The sequence below is a fragment of the Pongo abelii genome, chromosome 4 (assembly GCF_028885655.2).
Source record: "Pongo abelii isolate AG06213 chromosome 4, NHGRI_mPonAbe1-v2.0_pri, whole genome shotgun sequence".
Lineage (NCBI taxonomy): Eukaryota > Metazoa > Chordata > Mammalia > Primates > Hominidae > Pongo > Pongo abelii.
In genome coordinates this window covers 165,844,962-165,854,218 of record NC_071989.2, presented here as the reverse complement: position 1 = coordinate 165,854,218, position 9,257 = coordinate 165,844,962, and the positions used below count along the sequence as shown (strand labels likewise).

General features: G+C 45.0%; 1 protein-coding gene across 1 annotated transcript; it reads left to right on the top strand.

Annotated features, from left to right (window-relative positions):
• Positions 1–312: 312 nt before the first annotated feature.
• Positions 313–4,393, top strand: GARIN3 (golgi associated RAB2 interactor family member 3). Its single transcript, XM_002816127.5, has 2 exons — positions 313–1,096; positions 3,061–4,393. The coding sequence occupies exons 1-2, from the start codon at positions 491–493 to the stop codon at positions 4,270–4,272; spliced, it is 1,818 nt and encodes a 605-aa protein (XP_002816173.2). The 5' UTR covers positions 313–490; the 3' UTR covers positions 4,273–4,393.
• The last annotated feature ends 4,864 nt before the right edge of the window (positions 4,394–9,257 follow it).

Sequence of the window (9,257 nt, the reverse complement as noted above, 5' to 3'; positions counted from 1 at the left end):
CCTGCCGTTAGCAAGCACACCATACACACCCAGGATTTTATCCCCAGGAAGTATTTCAGCCCAAGCAAAAATATTTTTGCAAGAAGATGATCCTTGAAGGGGGAACTATAACAACAGCAAAACTGGAAACAACCCAGATATTTATAAAAGCAGAATGGCTTCATAAATTATGTGTCCCAGGATTTTGATTGAAAACAACACCCAGCCTACCCACACCCACACCCCGGCAGGGTCAGCCTCTCCCCTGTGGAGGCATTGATTTGTTTTGCGGGGGAGGCTGGTGACTCTGACCCAAGGGGATAGCTGCATGGAGGCTAGGACAAAGGGGTGTGAGATGCGTACAGGTCACAAAGGACTGCAGGGCATAAATGTGGTGGTGCCAGGAGATTTAGGCAGAAGTCCTGTAGGGAGATGGGTAGTTACCTTCTCTCCCTCTCTCTCTCCGGGACTCTATTTGTGGCTGGTGGAGCTGTCTTAAACGAAGAGAACCATGAGCAATGAATCTTGTTTACCTTATTACACAGCCCACAGCTACTATTCAATGAGTGCGTTCAAAACCTCCATGGGGGACCTGCAACGACAATTGTACAAGAGAGGAGAGTACGACATTTTCAAGTATGCACCAATGTTCGAGAGCAATTTTATTCAGATAAACAAAAAGGGAGAGGTGATTGATGTACACAACCGTGTCCGAATGGTGACAGTGGGCATCGTCTGCACCAGCCCCATCCTCCCACTGCCTGACGTCATGGTGCTGGCCCGACCAACTAAAATCAGTGAAGAGCATGTCAGACGGGGCCGGTTTGCCAAGGGGAGAGGTCGCAGGCCCGTCAAGACTCTAGAGCTCACGAGACTGCTTCCCTTGAAATTTGTGAAGATCTCCATCCACGATCGTGAGAAACAGCAGCTGCGTCTGAAACTCGCCACTGGCCGTACTTTTTATCTGCAGTTGTGTCCCTCTTCTGACACACGGGAAGATCTCTTTTGCTATTGGGAAAAACTTGTCTATCTCCTGAGGCCACCAGTAGAGAGTTACTGCAGTACCCCGACACTTCTAACTGGGGATGCAGCACCCGAAGACAACAAAAGCCTAGTGGTAAGCCTCTCAAAGGCTCGAGAACATGGGGCAGGTTCTTTGGGGGAGCAGTTCAAAGCCAGTCCTACAAAGCCTTTGGTGCCTTCTGAGGCCCACCTGGAAAAAGTATTGCATGTGCAAGGGCTCAGGACCAAATGAGCTACTACTAGGGGACTTACCACACTGGGAGGTGGGAGGGCTTGTGTGTCCCATAAGGCTGAATTTCAGAGACCTTAGGTATCAGCTACTCTGATCTCACACCCAGGGTTGAAATCCTTTCTACACCATCCTGATTGTCAGTCTTTTCTTGAACACTTAATACCCCAACCCAGGTGGTCTGATTTGTTGTGGAACTTTTATTTGCATAAATTTAAGGGGTATAGGTGTAGTTTTTTGTGTGTGACTATATTGCATACTGGTGAAGTCTGGGCTTTTAGTGTAACCATCATCTGAATAATATACATTGTACCCACTAAGTAATTTCCCATCCCTCACCCCCTCCAACCCTTCTGAGTCTCCAGTGTGCAATCGGAGACTGTACAGATTTTTGTGCAATTTTTTTTTTTTTGAGACAGAGTTTCGCTCTTATCTCCCAGGCTGGAGTGCAATGGCATGATTTCTGCTCAATGCAACCTCTGCCTCCTGGGTTCAAGAGATTCTCCTGCCTCAGCCTCTGAGTAGCTGGGATTACAGGCACCTGCCACCACGTCCAACTAATTTTTATAATTTTTGCTGTTGTTGTTGTTGTTAGTGGAGATGAGGTTTCACCATGTTAGCCAGGCTGGTCTTGAACTCCTGACCTCAGGTGATCCACCTGCCTGAGCCTCCCAAAGTGCTGTACCATATTTTTAACAATGAAGAAGTCTTTCTTCGATTTGAGTCACAGTCTGCCTCCCTGTGACTACCAGGCACTGATTTCTGTGTCAATCAGCACACCCTGTGTGTGTATGCACATGCATAATCTTAGTAGTCACCAAAATGTAAAGTGAGTGTATCCCTTGACTGTGCAATCCCACTTCTGGAAATCTGTCCTGCAGAGCACGTAAAAATAAATGTGTAAAATACAATGCCCAAGGATGAGGAATTGTATCAGTACTTTCTCTGGTACTGGAATTGCTCAACCAAAACTGAGTGACAATTGAAGGGGTGCTGTAGATGGAACCTGGCAACAAATGAGAGCAAGACTTAGGCTTAGGCCGGGTGCGGTGGCTCATGCTTGTAAACCCAGCACTTTGAGAGGCCAAGGAAGGCGGATCACCAGAGGTCAGGAGATCAAAACCAGCCTGGCCAACATGGTGAAACCGCATCTCTACTAAATATACAAAAAAATTAGCCAGGTATGGTGGTGGGTGCCTGTAGTCCCAGCTATTCAAGAGGCTAAGGCAGGAGAATCCCTTGAACCTGGGAGGCAGAGGTTGCAGTGAGCCAAGATCGTGCCACTGCACTCCAGCCTGGGTGACAGAGCGAGACTCTGTCTCAAAAAAAAAAAAAAAAAAAAAGACAAAAGACTTAGACAATGATTTTAGAGGTTCTCCTTCTTCTTTTTTTCTTTTTTCTTTCTTTCTTTTTTTTTTTTTTTTAACAGTGTCTCACTCTGTTGCCTAGGCTGGAGTGCAGTGGAGTGGCGCAGTCTTGGCTCACTGCAGCCTCTGCCATCTGAGTTCAAGCGATACTCCTACCTCAGCCTACTGAGTAGCTGGGATTACAGGCATGCGCCACCCTGCCCAGCTAATTTTTTGTATTTTTAGTAGAGTCAGGGTTTTGCTATGTTGGCAAGGCTGGTCTCGAACTCCTGGCCTCAAGCGATCTGCCCTCCTCGGCCTCCCAAAGTGTTGGGATTACAGGCGTGAGCCACCACACCCGACCCAGGTTCTTCTAATTATAAGCCCTTGAATTAGTCACCTCCAGGATAAGAGAGGAGCAGAAAGTTCTGATCTCCCTTTCAGTCATCTCTATCTCATCTGTTTCTCTCCCCCTTGGTACAGGCTGCAGAGCTCCACAGAGAAGGGGATCAGAGTGAGACTGGGCTCTATAAGCCTTGTGATGTATCTGCAGCCACCTCTTCTGCTTATGCTGGGGGAGAGGGAATCCAACATGCCTCCCACGGAATGGCTAGTGCGGCTTCTCCATCCACGAGCACTCCAGGGGCTGCTGAAGGAGGAGCAGCAAGGACAGCAGGTGGCATGGCAGTGGCAGGAATAGCAACAGGCCCTAGAACAGATGTGGCAATAGCAGGGGCAGCAACAAGTCCTGCAACAGGTGCTATGAGCATAGCAACAACCAAATCTGCAGGCCCAGGCCAAGTGACCACAGCGCTGGCGGGAGCAGCCATCAAAAATCCAGGAGAAAACGAATCCAGCAAGTCCATGGCAGGTGCTGCCAACATATCCTCAGATGGTATTAGCTTGGCCTTGGTGGGTGCTGCAAGCACCTCCTCGGAAGGTACTTCCACCTCGATGGTGGGGGCCGCCAGTCTCTCCCAAGACAGCAGCTTGAGTGCAGCGTTTGCAGGCAGTATGATGACAAGCAAGTGTGCAGCAGAAAGAACTGAAGGACCAGCAGTGGGACCCCTCATCTCCACCTTGCAAAGCGAAGGCTACATGAGTGAACGAGATGGAAGCCAGAAAGTTTCCCAGCCCAGCGCTGAAGCCTGGAATGAAAAAAAGGAAAGAAGAGAAAAGAAGGACAGACATCCCAGTAGGAAAAGTTCCCATCACCGCAAGGCAGGTGAAAGTCACCGCAGGACAGCGGGGGACAAGAATCAGAAAGCGTCTTCCCACCGGTCCGTATCAGGCCATAAAAACACGAGAGATGACAAAAAAGAAAAAGGGCACAGCAACGTAAGGGGCAAGCGGCATGGCTCCTCTCGCAAGAGCTCCACCCACAGCTCCACCAAAAAGGAGTCGAGAACAACTCAGGAATTGGGGAAGAACCGATCTGCATCTAGCACAGGACCTTTACGTAAGAAAGCCAGTAAGATCAGCTCTTTTTTAAGGAGCCTTAGGGCCACACCTGGTTCAAAAACAAGGGTCACATCACACGACAGAGAGGTAGATATCGTGGCTAAGATGGTGGAGAAGCAAAACATAGAGGCCAAAGTGGAGAAAGCCCAGGGTGGCCAGGAGCTGGAGATGATCAGCGGCACTATGACATCCGAGAAGACGGAGATGATCGTCTTTGAAACCAAATCCATTTAAAGAGGAGCCAGGGCTACAACTGCCCAGGGATCTGGGAAGTATCCCTAGAGGAGCCCATCCCAGCTTTCTTTACTGCAGTCCAAATAATAAAGGAAATCATACAATTCCAAAAGAAATACAATTTCCTGCTTGAATTTCTCTGCCCATAGCCTGGTGGTGACCTCACAATGGCTTCTGTGGGTGGCTACGCTACAGCTGGAGACCCCAGCCTCCAGGCAGGTAGAGCCCCACCACCCACCCACGGCCAGCACAGCCAATGTGAGTGTTTGGCTTTGCCTCAATCCCTTTCTGCTTTTGCTTCCCCGAGACTGTCAAAGCCACAGACTAAGAGCTGGGATGCATGGCCACCACCATGTCCCCATGCCCAGTCTCCTCTTTTCCCCGAATGCCCCTGAACATGGACATTCAGTCCAATTCTTAGCCTACGCATAGACAGGATTCACATCGCCTCAGGGGATATTCAGGGTAGGAAGGAGCAATACAGCAGTATTTGTAGGCAATCAGAATAGGAAATCTATTCATCTAGATCAGGAATTGGCAAACCATGTTCTGAGGTCCAAATCTGGATTTGTAGATAAAGTTTTATTGGAACATAGCCACAGACTTTCCTTTGCATATTGTCTATGGCTGCTTTCACGCTAAAAATGACAGCTCTGAGTAGTTGCACTGGAGACCATATGGCCCACAGAATCTAAAATATTATCTGGGCCTTTAAGAAAATGTGTGCTGACTCTTGATCTAATCTTAACAAGTCTTCCTCCAAGGTGTAGACAGTGGAGAAATTCTCACATATGCTTACCAGTAGACAACTAGGAGAATGTTTACAGTAAAACAAGTTGTAATAGCAAAACCCTGGAAATTGCCCAAATGTTCATCAAAAAGGAGAGTTAATAAATTGTGGAATGGACTACAGCGCAGAATCTACAATAGTGAAAATGAATAGCAGCTATACATGTTAACATGGATAAATCTTTATTTTTTATTTTTTTGAGACAGAGTCTCAGTTTGTTGCCCAGGCTGGAGGGCAGTGGGGTAATCTTGGCTCACTGCAACCTTGGCTGCCCAGGCTCCAGTAATTCTCATGCCTCAACCTCCGGAGTAGCTGGGATTACAGGCATGCACCACCATGCCCAGCTAAATTTTTGTGTTTTTACTAGAGACAAGGTTTCGCCATGTTGGCCAGGCTGGTCTCGAATTCTTGACCTCAAGCAATCCGTCCTCCTCGGCCTCCCAAAGTGCTGGGATCACAGGCGTGAGCCACCATGCGTGGCTGGCATGGATAAATCTTACATAATATGGGATACTAAAAGCAAGTCACAAAAATATATATGATATAGTTCAATTTGTAGAACAGCTCAAAAATAAGATTCAACAATGGGATATATATTTGCTAAAAGGATAGAGAAAAATAAGGAAATGATAATCACAAAATTAAGAATAGTGACTATCTACAGGATAAAGGGAGAGATGTCTGATCTGGGAGGCACACACAAGGAGTTTCAACAGAATAGTGATTATTCTATTTCTTAAAGAAGAGGTTGTATTCATGGGGTGTTGTTATTGGATCTTTATTTTAACATCTCTGAAATCAGGATTGTTTTTAAATCACTGTCAGCAAGGTGTCAATTGCATGTCACTATCACTGCCTTAGAAATGCCCTAATCAATTTATTTCACCAATGTTTTCCTTTTTACACATGCACACGAGAGATTTATGACAGAATATCTAAGTCTGAAAGATATCTTTCAATAAGCATGAAATAAAAATTCTAAGTGACATAAAAAGTATTCAGAATACAGAAACATGGAAAAATGTTTAAATATATTAAGAAATAAAATAGTCCAAAACGCTGTGTACTAACATGATGTAAATTATGTGTTCGTGTGCAAGTTAATTCCCAGAATAAAAAAATCACACTACATTAGAAATGGGATTATAAATTTTAAAAACCTTTATTGTAAAAAAAAATTGTCTTTCCATTTTTAAAAAACCTGTAAAATGAGTCCATGGGAAACATTAAATTATTAACACCAGATAATAAAAATTTGGATTTGAGAAAAATGATTCTGGGAGCCATGTAAGTCCAGGAGGAGAGCACCTGCCCAGCCTTGCAAGTCTTTGCTCATTCTCTGCAGCAACAGTACCTTGGAGGACAGAAGTTGGGTTTCCAGCAAAACTTAGGGACCTTTTCTGAACACCAAATATGTGTAGTCGAGATGCAGAAGGTGAGAAGCGACGTATTCTGGGAGGAGTGGTGGCTTGTCAGTATCAGGGGAATCCCTTCTCAGTTGCTCTAGTGGGCGGCTGGAAAATCTCATCTTGTGATTTTTGATAAATACCATAGAGGCTGAGATTAAGATGTTCTGGGAGTTGACTCTTGAAACAGTGGGTACAGGTAGAAGGAGAGAGAGAGAGAGAGGCACATGCTCAAAAGTCTGAGAGGGCCTTTGGGAAAGCCACCTGGGAGTGTGAAAGGTTGGCAGGTGGGGTAGAGGAGAGAGGTAAAAGGAAACTCCTTTCAAAGCGTTTGGTCTGGAGTTCCAGATTTACAGCTATGCCAGAGTCTGAATTATCCTAGCTGCAAATGGTTTAATCTCATAATTGTGTAGACTATGGCTTTATCTTTTGTCTGTCTTCTAGTCTTGTTTTATGCACCCTCCCCTGTCTGAGGGCTTCTTCAGCATGAATATAGTTTATCCACCCAAATGCAGTTTAAGTAAAGTAGAGATGGGGACTTGCCCATCACAGCGTGCTGTGCCATGCACTTTCTCTGTATTTCCTTTTCTATCTTGATACTTCATCAAGAGATAGATGCATAAATACCTACGTATTTCAAAGCAACAGGCCTCTTCCTCAGAGGGATTTATCAATTGGGGCATCAAGTCAATACCCCTATCAGATAAAAGCCAATATTTTAACAGCAATATTCGTCACCATGGTAACAATTCTGCTGCTGCAAGTGCAATGAGACAGTGGATGGTTGATTACTAACCAGTGTTCCAAACTTAAAGTCTGGCGTTACACACATAAGAACAAAGATGACAAAGCGATATTTTGACAAAAGCAGTATAAGATCACTCATGCAGTTGTCATGTTAGGGTGGAGTCTTTCAAGCAGAGGAAACCGGTCTATGGTGAGAAGAAGCAAGGTGCCTCAAAATGTCGAAGGCAGACCATCATGGCTGGCAGGGCAAGAATGGAAGGCGAGATGCTAGAGGGAGCAGCAGGGGACAGACCGTGCAAGGCTTTGAGGTTCACGTATGCTACTTTGACTTCTGTCCTTAGTAATGAGAAGCCACTGAAACATTTTAAGTTGAGGAGTGACTTGATCAGATTTGCACTTTGTAAAGGTCACTGTAGTTGCTGTGAGAAAAAATATTTGGGAAGGTAGTTGTTAATATGTGTCCTTATGTAATTCCTGTCTTTTGCTGCAGGATCTATAAAATGAGATTAGAGGAGATGTTTTGAAAGACACGTTCCCATTAGAAATATCCATGTGATGGCTGGGCGCTGTGGCTCATGGCTGTAATCCCAGCACTTTGGGAGGCCAAGGCTGGCGGATCACCTGAGGTAAGGAGTTCGAGACCAGCCTGGCCAACATGGTGAAACACTGTCTCTACTAAAAATACAAAAATTAGCCTGGGAGGTGGTGCATGCTTGTAATCCCAGCTACTCAGGAGGCTGAGGCAGTAGAATCTCTTGAACCTGGGAGGCAGAGGTTGCAGTGAGCCGAGATCCGCCATTGCACTCCAGCCTGGGTGACAGTGCGATACTCTGTCTCAAAGAAAAAAAAAAAAGAAATATCCATGTGGGGTATACGTGGTAATGCACTATCCAGACCCTCCTTCAATGAAGGACTTGTGTCCCCAGTTGCTGAGAATGCTGCCCGCAGACAACTTTCAGCTGGCAGTGAGTCTGGAAATTGTGCCAGTTGCAGAGATCTCTTTCACCCAATGTGATGCTCTTTCCAGAGCCCACATCAAAAACTGAGTGATGTAGAGTATGAAAGTCTGGTTGTCAGCCCAATACAGACCAAGTCTGAAGGGCTATTCTAGTTCCAGAGCTTCCTGAGGAGCCTGCATCAAAATTCACCTTCCTTCCCTGTTCCACCCTTTTCCCTTCCACAGGTGGTGGTCCTAAGGGCAATCCTTAACAAACATCCTTCCCACAAAACTCTGTCTCAAAATCTACTTCACAGAGAACACAACTTGCAACATTATGTCAGTGTAATGCGCTGGGGTCACCTCCTTGTGACTTCACTAACCTTATGAAAAGTGTTGATGATAGCCAGGAAGGATATAACGTAGCATATACAATTTTGAATTTAAATAATTTTAAAACTAGGTATATTTGCTTACTGCCAAATTAATTGGTCTATTTTAGAAAATTCACAACATGTAGAGATAAAAAAGGAAACAAATATTTAATTGATTGCTTCGATAATTCACTTCTTACTGCTTCCAGAAAGTTGGAGTAGACGTGTTTTTCTCTGTTCTTCCTGATCAGTACAACTAAAGATCTTGAACATTACATATAAAACAAACAGCGGAAGACTTGACAGGTGGAAAAAAAGCTAGGGACCTCAGGAACTGAGGAACAACACGGCGGTTATTGCCCTGGGTTTTTTGTTTGTTTGGTTAATTTTTGCCTCATATATTCCACAACCTGGAGGTGAAGAAGCTGGAACCACCTAAACCAAAAAAATCCCAACAAAAATATGATCAGGAAAAAATAAATAAATAAATAAAGGACCAGGAAAGAGGCAGCCAAGAAAAGCAGAAAACTTTTACACAATTACAAGTCTGCTTCAGCCAAACATCACGGAAAAGAAAAAAAAAAAAAAAAGCTGTGGCCCCACTCTCACCCATGACAGCAAAGGCTGAGTTGGAGTTGAAATTAACATCCTCATGAGGCTATAACAAGGCCTCCTATACCCCAAGTGTGTGGTATCAGAGAATGCCAAGGAAGGAGATTGGACTTTGATTT

Bases quoted from the DNA above. Each gene is read 5' to 3' on its own strand.
- GARIN3 (XM_002816127.5), top strand. From the start codon at position 491: ATGAGCAATGAATCTTGTTTACCTTATTACACAGCCCACAGCTACTAT. The intron at 1,097-3,060 runs GTAAGCCTCTCA...CCCTTGGTACAG, and splicing joins AAGACAACAAAAGCCTAGTG to GCTGCAGAGCTCCACAGAGA.